This window comes from Mesoplodon bidens (genome assembly GCF_964165515.1).
Source record: "Mesoplodon bidens genome assembly, chromosome: 7".
Lineage (NCBI taxonomy): Eukaryota > Metazoa > Chordata > Mammalia > Artiodactyla > Ziphiidae > Mesoplodon > Mesoplodon bidens.
The window spans coordinates 58,465,492-58,485,039 of record NC_138164.1 but is presented as its reverse complement, the minus strand read 5'-3'; the positions used below and the strand labels follow the sequence as shown (position 1 = coordinate 58,485,039).

At 42.1% G+C, this 19,548-nt stretch overlaps 1 protein-coding gene across 3 annotated transcripts in view; it reads left to right on the top strand.

Annotated features, from left to right (window-relative positions):
* Nucleotides 1-19,548, top strand: part of STIM1 (stromal interaction molecule 1) — a 188,764-nt gene that overhangs the window by 126,458 nt on the left and 42,758 nt on the right. For all 3 annotated transcript variants that reach the window (XM_081239482.1, XM_081239481.1, XM_081239483.1), the window contains exon 3: nucleotides 13,257-13,371. In XM_081239482.1, coding sequence (XP_081095608.1) covers nucleotides 13,257-13,371 — 115 coding nt within the window. The remainder of the gene's footprint in view (nucleotides 1-13,256; nucleotides 13,372-19,548) is intronic.

The following is a 19,548-nucleotide window of genomic DNA, read 5'->3' as shown; positions in this document are numbered from 1 at the left end:
GGGCCACAGCAGTGAAAGCCCAGAATCCTGACCACTGGGCCACCAAGGAACTCCCCATCCTCGCCTTTTGATCCTTCCATTATGCATATGAGCAAAATGGTGTTCCACATTTCTCTGAAACTGTTCATTTTTTCTCATTCTTTTTTTCTCTCTGTTTTTTGGATTGCGTAATTTCCTTCAGCCTATCTTCAAGTTTGCTAATTCTGTCTTTTGCTGGTTCAGAGCTGCTGTTGAGCTCCTCTCTTAGTTATTGTACTTTTCAACTCCACAGCATACCTTTGGTTCTTTTTTGTAATTTCTATCTATTGATATTCTTTATTTGATGTGACATTGTCATCACACATTCCCTTACTTCTTTAATCATGGTTTCCTTTAGTCTTTGAAGATATTTATAATGGCTACTTTGGAGCCTTTTTCTTTTAAATTTGAAATTTGGTTGCTGTCACAGACAGTTTCTGTTGCCTGCTTTTTTTCTGGTGTATGGCTCATACTTTCCTGTTAATTCACATGCCATATATATATATATATATATGTATATAAAACAATATATGTATTGTTAGAAACTGGATGTTTTTGATCATATACTGGTGCAATTCTGGCTACTGGTCCAACCCCTCCGGGGCTTGTTATTATTTACTTGTTTGTTTGTTTGGTGACGGGAAAGATTATTTCAGTGGTCTGTTCCCACCACCTCCCGACAGTGTGAAGCCTCTGATGTTGCTTCTCAGAGGGTGCAGCTTTGGATATGCCCACAGTCACCTTTGGATGACAGTGGTTTTGGCAGGGCTGTCTTTGACTCTGTCGTTTCCTGGCCCCACTCAGCTGTTAAGCTCTGTTAGTTGCCATCTGATTACTCTATTGTTTTCAACAATGCCCTGGGGCATAAATTTTCTCCACAGACTGATCCACTCATATTAGGGCTCCTTTGAAAGGATAGTTCCTGAGATCAGTGTTTGAGATTTGTTCTTACAAGAGGAGGGCTCCTCCCAGCTGTCTCTGTTCCCAGTTCTCGTCAGCAAATTCTTTAGCCTACAGTTCAGCCTATATCTCCAATAAATCCACCCCTCTCCTCCCTATTGCCTTTCACCAGAACTTTCACTGTTTTTCAGAGAGCCCTTAGTCTTAAACTTCTTCACATTCTGTTGCAAATAAAATAATTTCCTTTGGGGAGAGGTTCAAAACTCTCTAAAGCCTGCTTCTCCTACCAGCCAAGAACTCTGAGCTATGGTTCTGGAGTTGGAGGTGGGGACGATGACATTCTTCTCTTTGAGTGACACGCCCATTTTAGGAGCTGAGCACTTGGTGGAGGGATGGCAGTAGCCTTGTGCCAGGGTATAATTGCTGTCTTATAAGCTAGGGAAATGGCAATCAGGTCCCCAGTATGCTCAGTGGCTCTGCATCCAAGGTGAAGTCCCTGCCCCATGAGTGGGGACTGGGTGGAAGTAGGGAGGCCCACTTCTTTGCTGGATTCACCTAGAACTTAGCTTTAGCAACAGGTAACTGGAGGAAGGAGGAGACATAGCCTTCCAACTGGGAGCTTGGGGATGAGGGAGCCCTGTGTTCTCAGCTGCACCAGTCTGGAATGGAGTTTCTGTCTTACTGATTTTGAAGTGGGGAGAGAGAGAGGGAGCAAGTGTTAATTAAAATACTACAGACTCTCACTGTTCTCACTGAGTTTTACTAGATCTTCTTGAACAAATGTTTCTTCATTTGCTGTATGCCCTAGGACAATTTCTAGAGACTTCGAATGATTGCTTTTTTTTTATGGTATCAGAGATTATATATTTGCATTTTCCAAGTTTTCCGTGATAATGAAAATTACTTGTCATCCATAAAAACATGCTTATTAAAAAAAACCCAAATAACCTAGAAGTAAATGAAGTAAATTACATAAAGCCCCCTTTCATTCCTCCTCTCCCAATCCTAGTGCCTTGGGCAGAGGAAACCATGAACATCTTGATATGCATTATTACAGACTTTTTTCTAGGCATTCACAGACACACACGTGCCATATATAGGTAAACAGGTCCATAACCATATAAACGTAAACAGGAGTGTGTGATTCAGTATTATTGTGCAACTTGTTTTTCATATCACTATGTCTTAGAAATATTTTCATGTCCACACTATAGATCTCTTTTTATCTGCTGCAGAGTATTGCCTGGTAGGAGTTGGTATGTATTACTTCAACAATTTCTTCATTTATGTACAATCATGTTGTTTCAAATTTTTTGTTATTTCAAAAAATGCTTCGATACACATAGTTATACCTGACTCCTAGGACTTGCGTGAAGATTTGTTCAGGTTGCATGCCTACAGTCAGACCTGTTAAATCAGAGGCTAGACACCTTTTAAGTATTGATATACACTGCCAAATTGTTCACCTGAAAAGCTACATGGATTTATGCTTTCTCCAACAATGACAGAGTGCTCATTATCTCCAGCACTAGTTATTATTATTATTATTATTTTTTTGCGGTATGTGGGCCTCTCACTGTTGTGGCCTCTCCCCTTGCGGAGCACAGGCTCCAGACGCGCAGGCTCAGTGGCCGTGGCTCATGGACCCAGCCGCTCCGCGGCATGTGGGATCTTCCCGGACCGGGGCACGAACCCGCGTCCCCTGCACCGGCAGGCAGACTCTCAACCACTGCGCCACCAGGGAAGCCCTCCAGCACTAGTTATTACCAATCCTTTCATAGCTGCCTTTTCAAGGGATGGGAAAATTGTATTCATTTTAATTTTTGACTGCTTATGAAGTTGAAAGTTTATACATGTTTGTTTATATTTCTTCTTTATAAAAATATTTTTATATCTTTTGTTCGTCTTTTGTTTGGTTTCTAGGTGCTCTTATATTAAGGATCTTTAACTTTCTGTTATGTCACATAATGAATGATTGCTTTTAAAAAATAACTTTTGCCACTTTCACTGGAGAGTGGGTCTATGGAGCTTCTCACACTGTCAAGCCAGAAGTCCCCTCTAACTCATCAGTTTTTAAAAACATTTTTACCCATAACACATTCTGTCCAGTGCTGTGTATTCCTCCTATGTAAATGTAGCAGTAGTGACCCCAAGAAGAGAATCCTTTCTGTTTGGGGAATATTTTTAAATTAGTGATCCATTTCTATCCCCCTTTCATAAGATTCCCCTGGCAGTAGTCCTAGGCTAGCTTGGATACTTTGGTCCCGATAGTTTGCAAGACTGAAGATGTCAAAATTTCTTAGTCTTTGCCATTCTGGCCAGATACCTAGCAAGTTGCAACTTCAGATGCTGCTTCTAGGATTTGATCTGTGTCATATGACCAATGTCATGGCCTGAGGACATCAAAGATGATTCCATGACAAGGACTAAGCTTTATCATTGACCTCAGAGAGATTCTCTGTACCTGCATGTGTGCTGGGCTGGGTACTAGATATATAGGAGTAAAAGGAAAGGTGAAGTTGCTGCCTTAGAAGAAATTCCTCTAGTTGTGGAAATAGCCATGTAAACAGATGAGGATACTGCAGTAGGATAAGTGAATAGTGTGATGGAGTCACGGAAGAGGAAGACCTAAGTTAGTTTTACCCATGTACAGAGTTGCTGATATGTCATTTTGGTTCGAAGAGATGATGGGAGAAGGAGAGTGTTTTAGCTAAGGGAATAGTATGTGCAAAGACATGAGACTGGTCAAGAACCTGGTACTTTCAGAGAACTTCAAGTATTTCATTATCATTGGGGTGGGGAGGAAGTGACAGTTGATGTGGCAAAGAAGGCAGGGAGGGTCTTGCCAAGGTTGTGAAAGTTCTGTTTTAAATGGAGTTAAAGCTTTCAAAGTAAGAAACATAGAGTAGAATGGCAAGGGCCTTGGAGGTCAGTAGATTACAGTGCCTTGTCTATTGCTGATCGCTTGGCACATGGTCTTCATGTAGCAAGCACTTAGGAAATATCTGTCTTCTACCTCCTCTGTGTGTCTCTTTTACATATGAGAGATCAGCATCATTGTAATAGTGGGCTCCAGGATTGCACATTCTTAGTATCTTTATATTCCTCTTATAGTATATCAAATGTATTAATATTTAGGAGAGCTCAATTCATACATAGGAGAGCTTATTTTGTGCCAGGTACTATTCTAAGTTCTTTATATGAATTAATCCATTTATAATACCCTCAATATAAGCGTATTATGAAGTTTGTACTATTATGTCCATTTTACAAATGATGTGACTAATACAATGAAAGTGAGTGGTAGAACCAGGATTCAAACCCAGGCAGCCTGGCTCTAGAATCAAGCTCTAAACCATCATGTTACACTGAACCCAAGCCAGTGTAACCCTCTGGCCCCTAGCTGGATATCTTTGTTTTAGATTGGCTGGCAATGTGGGGACCTTTTTCTTTCTTCTGTATAGTAGACATAATATGCATTGACTACCTACTCTAAGCTAAGCATTCTTCTGGGTGTTCTAGGGCAAGCTCAAGTGAGAGATACTCATTCAGTTATTTAATAACCACATACCTTGCTCTGTGCCAGGCTCTATGCTTGGAGATTGGCTTACAGAGCTAAATTAATTATTTATTTAGGTGTTCCAGAAAATTTGCAAGATACCAGATAAAGAGATAAGTGACAGGGCTTCCCTGGTGGTGCAGTGGTTGAGGGTCCGCCTGCCGATGCAGGGGACACGGGTTCGTGACCCGGTCCGGGAAGATCCCACATGCCGCGGAGAGGCTGGACCCGTGAGCCATGGCCGCTGAGCCTGCGCATCCAGAGCCTGTGCTCCGCAATGGGAGAGGCCACAGCAGTGAGAGGCCCGCGTACCACAAAAAAAAAAAAAAAAAAAAAAGAGATAAGTGACAAATAAAACATAGTTTCTATATTTGAGTTGCTTAGGGGGAGTAAAAAAGGGGTAATAAAATAGTAATTATGGTATAATGGGATAAATACTGTCATAGATATATACCCTGAGGACTAAGAGAACAAATAGGACAGGGCAATTAATTTGCTTGGGAGAGGTCTGGAAAACTTCACAGAGGCAGTGACTTTTTCTTCAGCAGATAAAGAGAAGGAGAAACATTTTAAATGGAGCACCTTGTGTAAAGGAAAAAGAGCATGGTTTAGTTTGTTCAAGGAGCCTGAAGTGGCTTGATGTATCTAGAGCAAATGTTGGCAAACTTTTTCTATAAGGGTCAGATAGTCAATATTTTAGGCTTTGCTAGCCACACAGTCTCTGTCACAACGACTCGTCTGCCTTTGAAGCATGAAAGCAGCTATAGACAGTGCATAAATGAACGAATGTGGCTGAATTCCAATAAAACTTTATTTACAAAAACAAGCAGCAACCTGGATTTGGCCCATGGCCGTAGTTTCCTGACCCCTGGCCTGGAGTGTAGATGTCTGATAGGGAGGGAGAATGGCCAGGAAGCTGACTAGAAAGTTAGTCTATGGGCCAGATTGTAAAAGGCCTTGAATGTAAGGCCAAGAGGCTAGGGCTTTATCCTATTGGTAATGGGGAGTCATGAGGTTTTAAGTAGGTACGTTGGTATAGTTAGATTTATACTTTACAGAGGTCATTCTGGTGACTAGTGTGGTAGATGGACTGGCAGAAGTGCGACTAGATGTACAAAGGTGAGTGAGAAATGACTGTCCTCTCCCTGACCTTGAGCAATAGCTTCTGGTCTCACTGAGGACAGATTTTTCACCCCTGAGATGTCCATGTCCCCAGCATTCTGTACCAATGACATTCAGAGCTGTTGTAGCTAAAATTTGGGTCCTTGCTAGATGTTCACGTGGTGAACAAGAGTTGGGAAGCTTCTCAGATCTGGGGCATGTGTGTTGTGGGTTCTAAACATTGTATGTGTGGGGAAGTGGGAGTGGTGCTGTGGTGGTGTGGTTTGGGAGACGTGGAGTGTGCGCAGTGGGGAACAAGGGTGGAAAGGGGAAGGAGGAGTAATTGCTTCCAGGGAAGAACCCAGGAGACCTGCCTGATTCCTGCACCCAAAGATGTGCTGCTCCTCTTCCAGCTTTACCTCAGTGAATTCTGTTCCCTGACGAAGCTGGCTGGGCCTATTTTGTTGGGAATTCTAGAGAGATGTCTCCCCTCCTGTCTGCTCTCACCCACACCCCTTCACTACTGTTTCACTTGGAATGGGGTTGCATGCTTTGTGCCACTGCCAGGGAGATCACTTTTCTGAGCTCATAGAACTAAATATACCTAGTAACAACTGGTCCCTTGGCTCTTCAGAGAGCTGTTGAGCTGCAGCTCTAGCCAGTGCTGTATTCCCCCTGGTAAGGCAGGACTTTCAGGGAGCCTCCTTAGGCCTTCCTGAGAGAAGAGCTGCTTGTTCTGAGTCCGAAATAGTAAATCCTTGTTGTGGGAGCCAAAAGTTGCCTCTTTGGTTTTGTTTTGGTTTTGCTTTTTGTTGCTTTTAAACTTTGTCTTATATCAGACATTAGCCATTAGCTGGATGTGGGACAGTGTTCAGAGCAATATATGATAATGGCTACCTCAAGTATATTGGACATAAAAGTTCTAGTTCTGTACAACTTTCTTGTATGCTATATTTATGGCTGGGTAACTGGGACAGTCTATCAGAGGATATATGGTTTGGTAGGGGAGGTAGACGCATAATAAGACTGATTAAGGTATACACAGGGATCGTGGGAGCACAGAATAATCATCTTTGATCTAGAAGCCCTCATTGGGCTTCTGTGGTGGCACAGTGGTTAAGAATCCGCCTGCCAATGCAGGGGACACAGGTTCAAGCCCTGGTCCAGGAAGATCCCACATGCCACGGAGCAACTAAGCTCGTGCGCCACAACTGCTGAGCCCGCGTGCTGCAGCTGCCGAAGCCCACGTGCCTAGAGCCCGTGTTCCGCAACAAGGGAAGCCACTGCAGTGAGAAGCCCGAGCACCGCAACGAAGAGTAGCCCGTGCTTGCCACAACTAGAGAAAGCCCGTGCACAGCAACGAAGACCCAATGCAGCCAAAAATAAATAAAGTAAAAAAATTTCTTTTAAATTAAGGAAAAAAAAAAAGAAACCCTCGTTATCTTCCTCAGGACCAACTGCCCCACCTCTAAGCTGCCCCAAGTTGTGACATATGTATAATACTGTTTGATACGGACAATTAATTTTTTCTTAATTTTAAGTAAAATATAAACAAAAACATCTTCATAAAATGTTGCATTATAAAATTAATTTGTAATGAACGATCTACATAAAAACAATGTGCTTGCTTTGCAAACACAACCTCATGACAAGTCCCTTAGCCACCACCCTCCCTTCCAATCAAATTGTAGCCCTTAAGCCTCTCCCAAATAAAATTCCAGAGTTGTCACTGGAGCTCAGTGTTCCTAGACCTTTAAATTATTTTTTTAAAGGGAGCTGGACTTTTGGGGTGAAATTTGATTTTTTAAAATCATATTTATTTATTTGGCTGCGCTGGGTCTTAGTTGTGGCCTGTGGGATCTTCAATGCGGCATGCAGGATCTTTTCAGTTGTGGCATGTGGGCTCCTTTAGTTGTGGCTTGCAGACTCTTAGTTGCAGCATGTGGGATCTAGTTCCTTGACCAGGGATTGAACCCAGGCCCCCTGAGTTGGGAGTGTGGAGTCTTAACCACTGGACCACCAGGGAAGTCCCTGAAATTTGATTTTTAAATATAGTTTCAATTTATAAAATGCTCTGTGGGCCATTAAAAGACATGTGCAAAGGCAGTTTATGACTTGTGCAAACATGACTCATTTAATCCTTATCACACTCAAATGAGAGGGATAATTAGCCCTCATTTTGGGGGGGAATACAGGCTCAGAGATGCTAAGTAGCTTGCCCAAAAGTCACATAGGAAGTGGTCTATTTCTAAAGGTTCTGAACTCTTTATATTTACAGTACACCGCCTTTCCTCCTCTTAAAGCCTCAGCTCGGTACTTTGTGACCACCTAGAGGGGTGGGATAGGGAGGGTGGGAGGGAGACGTAAGAGGGAGGAGATATGGGGATATATGTATATGTATAGCTGATTCACTTTGTTATACAGCAGAAAGTAACACACCACTGTAAAGCAATTATACTACAATAAAGACGTTAAAAAAAAAAAGAAAAAAGCCTGATTGTTGCAGCCACACTTCCTTGTTCTCTAAAGAGGTTCCACCCAGCATCTGGCCCTTCCTTCAGGTATAGCTTCTGTCAGCCCACACTCCTCGTTTGGCACCACCTTCTTGCTGGCCTTGTTTTCTGACCTTACTCTTTCTTTGCATGCTTTGTGGTACCAGCAGAGCCTGATGTTAGCCCCTGTGCAGATACTCCTTGCACTTTCTTCCCATGAGCTTCTCTGCTCTCCATACACCTCAATGACCAGACTTGGCTATAAAAAGCAGTCTATTTCTTGTTGGCTCCCTAAAAGTAGCTGGTATATCTCATTACATGGTTTCCTGGAGTTAGCTAATAATGGTAGAAAATCCTCTTCCTTGGAGATTTTGGCATTTCTGCTCCTAAGGCCTGCATATGACAAGTGTTTCTCTAGTCTTAGATTAAGAGAGCCTAGGAGGACTAAAGTAGGGTATACCTTAAAGGACCCCTGATGAATCAAAACTAAAAAAATTATGAAGATTAGAAATTTGATCTCTGTGAAGTTTATGCAAAACCTGACAACTTCTCATTATATCCACATTACTACTTTGTTTCAAGCCACCATTAGTTCAGATCTTGATTATTGCAATTGCCACCTGGTTTCCCCGCATCTGCCCTTGTCCTCCTATAGTCTGCTTCTCAACACAGCGTTCAGAGAAATGCTTTTAAAGATGTAAATGCGATCGTGTCGCATATCTCTTCAAATTCCTCCAACAGCTTCCATCTCAGAGTAAAAGTCAAAGTCCTTATGATGACCTACAGAGGCCTTTATGATCTGGACCCCTGTTACTTCCCTGAGTTCATCTCCTACTAGTTACCACCTCACTTGTTTCTCTTTGGCCACACTGGCCTCCTTGCTATTCCTTGAACATACTTGTTCTTGGCTCAGGGCCTTTGCATTTGCCATGTTCTGTTCTTGGGATACTCTTCCAGTTATTCTGCTTGCCTTTCTCCAACATCTCCTTCAGATATTTGCTTAAAAGTCATTTTCTTAATGAGACTTTCCTTGACACCTCTAATGAAGATGATAAATCACTAATACCACTACTCTTGGCCTTCCCTCTTGACCTTCCCTGCTTTATACAAATTATTGTCTCTCTCACCCAAACTGGATGTTAGCTCAATGAGGACAAAGATTTTCGTCTGTTTTGTTTACTATTTACTGCATTTCTAGTTCCCGGAACATAGAAATCTTATATTTGTTGAATAAATGAATGAATGAATTTCTGCCTCCAGAATGACTATCTCAGACTGCTTGTAACTGTGTCTTCCCTGATATGTCCTAGAGTCTGGTGTTTAAGGTCCAGTGATCTCATCACTTAGGTCTCCAGTGAGAGTAATCAGACTCTCAATAAAATTAACAAAATTGTTTTAAAATTCATTTTGAAAAATAAGTAACTGAGATTAACAAGAAATGTTCTGAAATAAAAGAGCCATGGAAAGAGGGGTCAAGACATTAGAAAAAATTTTAAAGCATAAAATAAAATAAAATTAAATTTAAAAAAAAGTATAATAAAATAGTCAAGTGCTAGCACAAAAATATGGTTTAGTGCAAAAGAATGGAGAGGCTAGAAATATACCCAACTATATGTAGTTGTTATTACTTTATAATTACTTCTTATTATATAGCATTTTCCCAAAAAGGGAATAAAGACAGATAATTTTTTTTAAGGTCTGAGGCATTTATTTATTTATTTATTTATTTTAATTGAAGTATAGTTGATTTACAATGTTGTGCTTGTTTCTGGTGTGCAGCAAAGTGATTCAGTTTTTTATGTATTGATATATGTATGTGTATATATGTGTGTGTGTATATATATGTATATATGTGTATATATATATTCTTTTTCATATTCTTTTCCATTATAGGTTATTACAAGGTTTTGAATATAGTTCTCTGTGCTATACAGTTGGACCTTGTTCTTTATCTATTTTATATATAGTAGTTTGTATCTGCTAATCCCAAACTCCTGATTTATCCCTCCCCACCCCCATTTCTCCTTTGGTAACTGTAAGTTTGTTTTCTATGTCTGTGAGTCTGTTTCTGTTTTGTAAATAAGTTTGTTTGTATCAGTTTTTTAGATTCTACATATAGGTGGTATCATATGATATTCGTCTTCCTCTGTCTGACTTACTTTGCTTAGTATGATAATCTCTAGGTCCATCCATTGCTGCAAATGGCATTATTTCATTCTTTTTTATGGCTGAGTAATATTCCATTGTGTATATATACCACATCTTCTTTATCCATTCATCTGTCAATGGACATTTAGGTTGCTTTCATGGAAAGAGAGATAATTTAATAAATGGAGTTGGGATACTGGGTAGCAATTTGGGAAAAAATGTTAAGAGTCACAATTTATAGCATACAATACATTGGATGTTAGGTGGTCTAAAGGGCTGACTATTAAAAAATCCAAACATGTTAGATACTTCAGTCAGTTTACCTTTCTAAGAATTGACAAAATCTCCTTGCTCTGGGCCCTTCACCATGTCACTTACCTAATTCTTATTAAAAAAGTAGATTCTCTCACCAATTTCAGATGAGACATTGGGGAGCTGGAGAACCTAACCCACACGTGTCAGAAGGAACCTGAGTTTAGTTGTGGGCGGAGGACACAGAGAACTGTTAAACTTAGGCACTGCTCTTCACTCCTCATCTCGCAGGAGGTCTTGACTTCCCTTCAGGATTCTAGCCTCCATGGGAATGTAGCTAGGCCGTACCTATACCCCAGGTAGTAGACTGAAGTAGAGCTGTACTCCAGTATGTAGCTATTAGCCATATGTGACCATTTAAACTTAAATGTAAATTAATTTAAAAAAAATTTCAGGGGCTTCCCTGGTGGCGCGGTGGTTGAGAGTCTGCCTGCCGATGCAGGGGACATGGGTTCGTGCCCCGGTCCGGGAAGTTCCCACATGCTGCGGAACGGCTAGGCCCCTGAGCTATGGCCGCTGAGCCTGCGCATCCGGAGCCTGTGCTCCACAACAGGAGAGGCCACAACAGTGAGAGGCCCGCGTACTGCAAAAAAAAAAATAAATAAATAAAAATTCAATTCTTTAGTCATACTAGCCACATTATGAAGGCTCAATAGCCTGCCTGTGCCTAGTGACAGTTGTTTGGACAGGACAGATATTGAAGCTTTCCATTATTGCAGAAAGTTGTATTGGACAGTGCTACGTTATAGTTGTGGACATTGTCAAGATCCTTGTGCTCAGCAGCCTATACCCTGACTAGGTTGAGAGTAATCCAGTGTGGTCTCTCTTCAAACTTCTCTCCTGAGTCTTTAAGCCCAGACGTCTTATATCTGAAAAACCCTGGGGAGAAAATCATCCCTTGATTATGGGTTTAAGGAATCTGGGACCATTCTGTCAATCATCTGTTCATTTAGTCAACAACATTTACTGACATTACTCTGAGTCAGACCCTTTCCTTTCTTGGACCCTGGGGATAATGAAAGGAGGATAAGAGACATTTCCTGAAAATTCTACTAAAATGTGTTCTTGTGAGAGTAGTGATCAGAGTTGTGTATTTCTTTGATGTTTGAGGCCCTGTGGAAAGCAGTGATCACTGTTCAATCTTATACATACTAATGTGGTTAAGGATTGGGCTGAATGGGTATCTGTGAAATTAATTACCAGTTAAATTTCTAAAAGCTTTGATTTCTTTTGCTTTTCTTTTTTCTTGTAAAAGTATAGTGTGAAAAAAAAATCCACATAACTAAAGGACAGCATATGCAGTACAGGGGAAAAGTTTAGACTATAAAGTCAGATACCTTGGGTTGGAATACTAACTCTAACCCTTATCAGCTGTAACCTTGGGCAGATGTTTCAGTTATCTAATGCTGCATAACAGACTTCCCCCAAACTTAGTGGCTCCAAACAACAAAAACATTTATTTTATCATGTTTCTGCAATCTTGGCTTGGCTTATCAGGGACAGCTCCTGTGTGTCCACTTGGCATCAGGTGAAGTAACTCAAAATCTAGGGACTGGAATCACCTGAAGTCTCAGTCACTCACATGTCTGACTCCTGGGCTGGAAGACTCAGACAGCTTGTGCTGCTCAGACATTGCTAGCTCTAAATAGTCTTTACACCTTATCTCTCCAGAATGATAGCTTCAGGGTAGCCAGGCTTCTTACATGGTGGCTCAGAGCTCCCAAGGCATGTGTTCCCAAAGGGAGTGAGCCAGGTGGAATCTATATTGCCTTTTCTAACCTAGCCTGGAAGTCATTTGACATCATTGCTGCCACATTCTGTTTCTTAGAAGATGAGTCATTAATGTCAGCCTATATTCAAGGGCAGAAGAATTCAACTTTTATGGAAGGATTGTAAAAGAATTGTGGACATATTTTAAAATCATCACAGCAAGTAATTTAATCTCTTTAAACTTTTTGAGAATTCGGGGCAAACTGTTCTTTAAGACCATTACTGTTTTTGGACCTCCCTGGTGGCGCAGTGGTTAAGAATCTGCCCGCCAATGCAGGGGACACAGGTTTGAGCCCTGGTCCAGGAAAATCCCACAGCTGCAGAGCAACTAAGCCCATGCGCCACAACTACTGAGCCTTGCTCTAGAGCCTGCGAGCCACAAATACTGAGCCTGCGTGCTGCAACTACTGAAGCCTGCACGCCTAGAGCCTGTGCTCCACAACAAGGGAAGCCACTGCAATGAGAAGCCTGTGCACTGGAACGAAGAGTAGCCCCCGCTCGCCGCAACTAGAGAAAAGCCTGCGAGCAGCAGCGAAGACCCAGCGCAGCCTAAATAAATAAATAAATAAAGACTATTACTGTTCTCATTTGTAAAATAGGTGTGATAATTCATTAGTTGTGAAGATTAGATGAGAAAATATAAACTCTTGGAATGTTGCTTATGTGTAAATGAGTGCTCAAAAGTTGTTAATTCTTCCTTTTCCATAATTAAAAAAATATGAGGAAGGAATTTCTTATTCACGTTTATTTTTTTCTCAAGCGAAACATATAACAAAGAAGAAAAGGCAGTCTAGTTAGTAAGTAGGACATATTCACATGGAAGGATACATGGATGATGTGATACACTTGTACATCCGGCAGGTGGGATGTGCTGTGGGTAGCTAGGTGACCTGTGAGGAGATCTTAGTGGGCTGGCTTCCAGGTATCTCTTGTGACTTGTGTGCTTTCCCTTGCAGTTCCTGAGGGAAGACCTCAATTACCACGACCCAACGGTGAAACACAGCACCTTCCACGGTGAGGATAAACTCATCAGCGTAGAGGACTTGTGGAAGGCATGGAAGTCTTCAGAAGGTAATAGGCAGCTTGGTTGTCAATCCTAGTTGCCAGAAGGTTTAGAGAAGAGAGAAGATGGGTAGCAATTTGGCCTTTAAAGGACATGAGTATAAAATGCTTAGTAAAGAGCAAATTACTGAAATGGTTCTACATACAGTCACTGAATAGAGACTGTATAGAGACTGAATAAGACTGAAGAGAGTCACTGTGCTGAGAATGGGGGAAGATGCTCCAAACAGAGTTGGAGTTGTTCTCATTAGAATTCTTATCGAATCCTATCCTATCCCTACACCTCTCCTTACCAGCTACCCCCATCCCCCAAAGGAATCTCACAGCTTTGGCTGCTTCACCTCCAGAGACAGGGAGCTTGCTGGCCTTTTGAGACAGCCCCTTTCTTCTGAAGCTCCCCACTTGGTCCTGGCTCTGCTGAGTCCCAGATGATTCAGAGGTTGGGTCGAAGTACAGTTGAACTCTCTCCCGAGTCTTCTCTTCCCAGTTAAATAGCCCTAGTTCTTTGAAGAAAAATTTTTTTTCCAGCCTCCTCTTCATCTTGGTCACCTGCATATGGACACTTCTGTTAATGTCTTTCTTAGATCATGGCTCCTACAGTTGGACGCAGACCCCCAGGTGTGGTTTGATCAGCACAGAGCCGAGCGGGACCATCCGCTTCTCAGTTCTGGACCCTGTGTGTCTGTTAATGCAGTCTGATTAGATAGTGGTACCTTCAGCAGTCAAATCACTCTGCTGACTCATGTTGAACTTATTAAATTAAAACTTTAGGGCTTCCCTGGTGGCGCAGTGGTTGAGAGTCCGCCTGCCGATGCAGGGGACGTGGGTTCGTGCCCCGGTCCGGGAAGATCCCACATGCCGCAGAGCGGCTGGGCCCGTGAGCCATGGCCGCTGAGCCTATGCATCCGGAGCCTGTGCTCCGCAATGGGAGAGGCCGCAACAGTGAGAGGCCCGCGTACCGCAAAAAAAAAAAGAAAAAAAAAAGATTAAAACTTCAGCTCTTTAGATCTTTTTCATGTGTGAGACTGCTAAACTATGATTACCTTTTTTTTTTTTTTCTCCTAGAGCATTTGCTTCAGAATTCTGAGTGAAAGAGCATGTCTAATTGTATGAGGCTTGACAGGGGAGGAAAAAACAGTGCCTTATCCTCCTTTCCATTTGTGTCTATGGCTAGAGCTTCCTTTGATACTAATAAGAATGGAAGCAATCTCTCCCCTGGGTCTCTTAGGGTATGTCTTGATGCTAAGAAGAGTGAAAAATAAGTGACCACCAGCATTCCTGGTTTTTCGGATGAGGAACCTTAGGCCTAAATTTATTTATTTATTTATTTATTTAAAAAATTTTTTTAACATCTTTATTGGAGTATAATTGCTTTACAATGATGTGTTAGTTTCTGCTTTATAACAAAGTGAATCAGCGATACATATACATATATCCCCATATCTCCTCCCTCAGGCCTAAATTTATAAAGTTACTTGTTCATTGTATTTAGTAAATAGTAGAGCCAAGACTTAGACCTGGACCTTCTGCTCTCTAGGCCAGTGCTTTTCCATACCACCTTGGTTGAAAGCACTGGTCTGGTTGTAGAGAAAACCAGTTTTGGTAGGAATGAGGCAGTCTCTATTTTTGTTTAAATTCTTACCTAGGGGCTTCCTTGGTGGCGCAGTGGTTAAGAATCTGCCTGCCAGTGCAGGGGACACAGATTCGAGCCCTGGTCTGGGAAGATCCCACATGCTGCGGAGCAATTAAACCTGTGCGCCACAACTACTGAGCCTGCGTGCCACAACTACTGAAACCTGTGTGCCTAGAGCCCGTGCTCCACAACAAGAGAAGCCACCACAGTGAGAAGCCTGAACACTGCAAGGAAGAGTAGCCCCTGCTTGCTGCAACTAGAGAAAGCCCGCGTGCAGGAATGAAGACCCAATGCAGCCAAAAATAAATAAATTAAATAAATTAAAAAAGAAAATTCTTACCTAGGATTATGGAATTTCAGTTCTGGAAGGGATCATCTATAATATAGATGGAGAACATTAGATTTAAACAGGAAGACCTGGATTTTTAAAAAATATTTTATTTATTTATTTGGCTGCTCTGGGTCTTAGTTGTGATATGTGGGATCTTTGTTGCCATTTGTGGGATCTTCATTGTGGCATGTGGGCTCTTTAGTTGAGGCATGCAGGATCTTTTAGTTGTGGCATGTGAGATCTAGTTCTCTGACCAGGGATCGAACCTGTACCCCCTGCACTGGGAGCATGAAGCCCTAATCAGTGGACCACCAGGAAAGTCCCAGGAAGACCTGGATTCTAATCCTGGTTGTAGGATGGACAGGCTGATGCTTGTTAACTCTGTTTTTTTAAATCAATTTAGAAGAAGCATAATTTAGCTATATAGATAGCTTTCTGGAAATTGTTATCCTTGTGGGAGCTTTTGTTTAATAGCTCCTGAGCAACTCAGGCTGTCTACTGATGAGAGATCAAGCACAGAAATGATCTTTGGAATGATACCAGCACTGCCAGGAAAAATCTTCTAACAGTACCATTTAATTTTAGTTTTCTTCTTTTTCTGTAATAACTTGAGGCCACAGCGCCTGGGTTTTAAGAGTGGGTGTCAAAAGTAGGAATTTAGAATGAAAGATGGCAGGGAGAGCATTCCTGGCTTTCTCTGAAAGCCAAAGAGAAGTAGCTGGGAAGGGAAAGTGACCAAGAGAGGGCAGAAACAGAGGGATTAAATCATAGTATTAGAAAACAGCTCAAGACAATTTTCTGGTAAGAACTTTATTTCTAGACTCAGCAACTAATTGGAGCACTTCCAAGCATGTTCTAAATGACAGGAAGATGGAAGACAATGGAGTGAGTTTTGCAGAGTTGGTACCCATTACTGATGAGCAGAGAAAAACATTTCAATGCACAGTGATGTAGCTCATAGCTAAGCTAGAAGTGATATATATGTACCATTTTAGGATTTGGTCACCATGTGTCATGCCTGATGGTTTGACAGACTAAAAGTGAGAATCTTCCTGTGTACTATTTCTCCCAACAGTTTGTTTCATTATTCCAAGTAAGGCCCCTAATCTCTCTGGAGTTATGATTTCCAGAGCTACAAAAAGCAAGTACAATTCTGTCACTGGCTCAAACTGGCTGGCCTGAGTTTTTCGAGATGATGTAGATATCAGCAGTGGTCATTTGTATTCAGAACATTAGCTGACTAATGCCAGTACCATCTATGTGATTAATGTTGTTAACATTTTCTGACTAATGTTGGGGCCAGTCTTTTCTCTGTGTTATTTAGATTTAAGCAGAAAAGCCTGATAATCTCTACATTAGCCAGCTCTGGACTTTAATAATAAAAACAACAACAACAACTACAAAACTACTCTAATGTTTATATCATATTTAATATGTGCTAGGCAGTGTTCTGAGTGCTTTACAAATATTAACTCTTATTTCTTAGAAAAACCTTATGAAGTTTAAATATTACGATTTTCTCCATTTACAGATGAGGAAGATGAAGCAGAAAGAGAGTGATTAAGTGAAATAATGTGATGCAATTTTGTCACTAACTATCCAGGGTTAGTGCAGACTTCATAAGAAAAGGGCACGGGCTTCCCTGGTGGCGCAGTGGTTGAGAGTCCGCCTGCTGATGCAGGGGACACGGGTTCGTGCCCTGGTCCAGGAAGATCCCACATGCCGTGGAGCGGCTGGGCCCGTGAGCCATGGCCGCTGAGCCTGCGCGTCCGGAGCCTGTGCTCCGCAACGGGAGAGGCCACAACAGTGAGAGGCCCGCGTACTGCAAAAAAAAAAAAAAAAAAGAAAAAAAAGAAAAGGGCACAATACCTAACAAGAATACTGTCACTTCAGACACCAAACTAGCCATAAGCTCTGGGTGTTCCTAGACCACCTGTGCTCTGACCAACTGGCCACAAAATCAGGGGTTCCCACAATCCCCTCAGGTTTAATAATTTACTAAATAACTCTCGGGATTCAGGGAAGTGCTATGCTTATGACTACAATTTCATTATAAAGGATAAAAATGAGGACCAGCAAAAAGAAGACACCCATATGGAAAAGTCTTGTAGCATCCTGAATGTGGAGCTTCTGTGTCCTCTCCCCATGGAATCAGGACATATTGCCCTCCTGGCACATCAGTCATCAATGCAACCGTGAAGTTCAACCGAGCCTCATTGTCCAGAGTTTTTATTGGGGTTTCCTATAATTTAGGCATGATTGATTGACCACATGATTGAACTCAATCGCCAGCCTTCTATTCCTCCCCAAAGGCTGGGCTGATATCACCTGGCTCAAAGCCCCAGTCCTCTAGTCACATGGTTGATCTTTCTGGTGACCAGCCCCCATCCAGAGTAATCTCATTAGCATGAACTCAAGTGTGACCCAAGGGCCCACCATGAATAACAAAGATACTCCTGGGCTTCCCTGGTGGCGCAGTGGTTGAGAGTCTGCCTGCCAATGCAGGGGATATGGGGTCGTGCCCCGGTACGGGAAGATCCCACATGCCGCAGAGCGGCTGGGCCCGTGAGTCATGGCCGCTGAGTCTGCGCGTCCGGAGACTGTGCTCCACAACAGAAGAGGCCACAACAGTGAGAGGCCCGTGTATCGCAAAAAAAAAAAAAAAAAAAAAAAAAAAAATTAAAAAAAAAAAAAACAAAGATACTCCTATAATCAGGGAAATTGACCTAAAGACAAAAACCAGCCAAATTCTTTATTATACAAAATTAAGTCATTAAGTAAGGAAGAGCTGAACTAGTAGAGCTAAGGAAGAGTTGAGAACAAGGGCAACTCCAGGGATCCCAGCAGCAGGGACTAGGGGATTGGCCTCTTCTAATTAGTAACTCTCATATGTCTCGGCTACATCCATTCTTCATCTCTAAGTGTCTTTGCTCAAGATTCAGATACAGTGGAGGGAAAATCAGATTGGCATAGTTTGGATCACAGACTTATGTAGGGTAGTAATAGTGAGAGACGAGAGTATGTGTGTGTGGCAAGAGTTGAAGGGTGCTGCAAATTCCAATCTCTCTAAGATCCTTGAGGTAGGGAGAGTAGCAGTTCTTTAACAGAAGAGATGTCAGGTGAATTTTGTAGAATCTTTGAGCAGTACAATTGTTGTTTGTATGTTTGAGCCAATGGAAACAGTAACTATGCCCTTTGTAGTGAGGGGTGGTGGGAGGCATTGACCTAAGAGGATTCCCTTCTAAAGCATGGCTTCCATTCTTGTAAACAAAGTGCAGTGTTACTGTTTCTTCTCCCTTTTCGTGGACATGAGATTTAAAAAGATGTTGTCTGCCAAACAAAGCATATTTCTTAATAATTTCTTTACCCATTTTTATGAATCAAAGGCACCTTAACCATCAATTTTGATTCTAACTAAAGAGTATGATTCCAGCTAAAAGCAAAATAACCTGGTATTCTAGTGTCACTCTGAACTTTGTCTTGAGAAGATGTTTTTGTTTTTTTTTTAAATAATTTTTTTTCCTTTTTTTACATCTTTTTTTTTTTTTGCGGTATGAGGGCCTCTCACTGTTGTGGCCTCTCCCATTGCGGAGCACAGGCTCCAGACACGCAGGCCCAGCAGCCATGGCTCACAGGCCCAGCCACTCCGCAGCATGTGGGATCTTCCCAGACCGGGGCATGAACCCGTGTCCCCTGCATCGGCAGGCGGACTCTCAACCACTGCACCACCAGGGAAGCCCTAGAACTAGCTTTTAATTTAAATCACAACTGCTGTCTCATTTGGAACTCAATAAAATATTGAAAGCTCAGTAGTTGTTGACAAAATTAATTATTAGGGCTTCCCTGGTGGCGCAGTGGTCAAGAATCTGCCTGCCAATGCAGGGGACATGGGTTGGAGCCCTGGTCCGGGAAGATCCCACATGCCGCAGAGCAACTAAGCCTGTGAGCCACAACTACTGAGCCCATGTGCTGCAACTGCTGAAGCCTGCATGCCTGGAGCCCGTGCTCCGTGACAAGAGAAGCCATCGCAATAAGAAGCCCACGCACCACAATGAAGAGTAGCCCCTGCTCACCACAACTAGAGAAAGCCCACTCGCAGCAATGAAGACCCAATGCAGCCCAAAATAAAATAAATAAATTTATTTAAAAAGATTAATTGTTACAGAAAATGCCACTGATTTTTTCATGTTTATCTATGAGATGTTAGTCAGATGCATTGACA